This window comes from Papaver somniferum, unplaced genomic scaffold, assembly GCF_003573695.1.
Source record: "Papaver somniferum cultivar HN1 unplaced genomic scaffold, ASM357369v1 unplaced-scaffold_158, whole genome shotgun sequence".
NCBI classification, from domain to species: domain Eukaryota; kingdom Viridiplantae; phylum Streptophyta; class Magnoliopsida; order Ranunculales; family Papaveraceae; genus Papaver; species Papaver somniferum.
The window spans coordinates 2,428,380-2,430,252 of NW_020625264.1; the positions used below are offsets into that span (position 1 = coordinate 2,428,380).

Here is a 1,873-nt window from a genome sequence, read left to right on the forward strand (position 1 = left end):
ACATTTCTCCTCTGCCATTAGTACTCCAATCCCCTCAATTAGTCTTGTTTTTACTCGATCAATAATATGTTAAGGAAAAAATCTAAAAACAAGAGGACATAGGTCTACATAGAGATTAGCCGAGAGGCCAACCTCTAAGGAACCTATTTGAAACGGAAATAAGTCTCACCAGGCCATTCTACAGACAGAACGAAACCCGACCTACCATCATAATATTCAAAGATATCTTCAGCCATACTACAAGCGTTTTTGGCCAGAGCATCTGCAGAAAAGTTAACCTCTCTATAACTATGGATATAACGAATATTGGAGTAGAACTCTTTAGCCAGTCTCCATTTTTGCCTCAGTTGCCATGGAAGATCTCCTTTTTGAAAAGCTTGAATGCAACTCATCGAATCTGAACAAATGCAGATGTTCTTGACACTCCACTTCTTAGCCATAAATTGGTCTGCCATCCTAGACCCACACAAAGAACTCCCAGAACTACAGAGTTAGCATCAGGAAATATAACACCAGCTCTCGCATGACCTGGATTACCAAAAGACGCACCATCACAGCAGATCATGATTTCACCAGGATTTGGAGGAGCCCAACTGACTTCAACAGGCGTAGAAACCCTGCTAGATCTATGTTGAACTCGAAAATAATTCATAATCCTCAAATCCCCTTCATTGTTATACATATAACCCTTTATACGAATAGAATTTTACGAATAACCTTATAGACTCGACCTTCGAAATCAAGCCAATTGATCGCCACATCTTCAAAATAAATTCTGTTGCGAGTTTTCCAAAGCTCTGTAGAGATTGCCAGATTAGTAACAAGCCACAAATCTTTAATCATCCTACTTCGGCCCTTGGCAGCAGCATAAGAAGTCAACAAATCTTCATCCGGCTGAATTGAGAAAATTCCCGCAGCCCAATTCCAAATACGCTTAGCAAATCTGCAATGCCAGATAATATGGCTAAGAGACTCTCCACTTTTGCGACATAATGGACAGATTATAGGAATACTCCTACCTGTCTTCTTAATAATGTTATCCTTAGAAGCACAGCACTGCTTGGCCAAAATCTTCCAATATTGCATAATCAAAGTAGGATGCACAACTTGTCTTGTGAACAACGCTGCAGATGGATGAGCTTCAGCTGGCTATTTTATGGCTGCTTTTGCAGATTTAACTGAAAAAACCCCTTTAGTATCCAAGTCCCAAATCTTATAGTCATCCCCACCGCCAATAACTGATAAGTTATCAATATCAATGTTGCATTGAACCATCAAATCTTTTGTTGATTGCGGTATGACCCACGCTCCATCCAACATAATATCACTAACCTTAGTCCTAAAATCATTATGACCCTTGGAAGTAATTCCAAGCTTCTTAGATATCGAAAAATCACCACACCAATTATCAATGAATAAGGAAGTATTAGTACCATTGCCTATAATTGATCTAGTATGCTTTTGAACAAAATTGAAGACAAGCCGAATGCCAGGAAAAACCGAAGAACCAATTTTGTAATCAATTAGATTACCATTACTCTTGAAATATTTAGCTCTTAAAAATCTAGCCCAAATCTTGTCTGAATCTCTAATAGAGACCCAAAGCTTCGTAAGCATAGCTTTATTGACATCCAAAAGCTTTCTAATGCCCAGACCACCTTCCTTTTTTGAACAACACAAACTATCATAGCGGACCGTGAAGTACTTACGTTTTTCCACATCACCGGACCAAAGAAAATTTCTAATAGCCCTCTCAACCTATTTGATAGAAGTACACGGCCACTTGTAGACAGCCATTGAATGGATAACATAACTCGAGATCACCGATTTAATCAAAACAAGCCTAGCTTGAAAAGAAAGAAGCTTACCTTTC

The 1,873-nt window shown here is 38.8% G+C and overlaps 1 protein-coding gene across 1 annotated transcript; it reads right to left on the reverse strand.

Annotated features, from left to right (window-relative positions):
* Positions 1–388: 388 nt before the first annotated feature.
* On the reverse strand, positions 389–1,086 carry LOC113337120. The gene is made up of 2 exons (XM_026582799.1): positions 811–1,086; positions 389–688 (listed from the first exon to the last, which is right to left on the reverse strand). The coding sequence occupies exons 1-2, from the start codon at positions 1,084–1,086 to the stop codon at positions 389–391; spliced, it is 576 nt and encodes a 191-aa protein (XP_026438584.1).
* Between the last annotated feature and the right edge of the window lie 787 nt (positions 1,087–1,873).

Coding starts and splice junctions, on each gene's coding strand:
- LOC113337120 (XM_026582799.1), bottom strand. CDS start 1,086: ATGCAATATTGGAAGATTTTGGCCAAGCAGTGCTGTGCTTCTAAGGAT. Junction 689..810: donor TGTGGCTTGTTACTAATCTG/GCAATCTCTACA, acceptor ATTCGTATAAAG/GGTTATATGTATAACAATGA.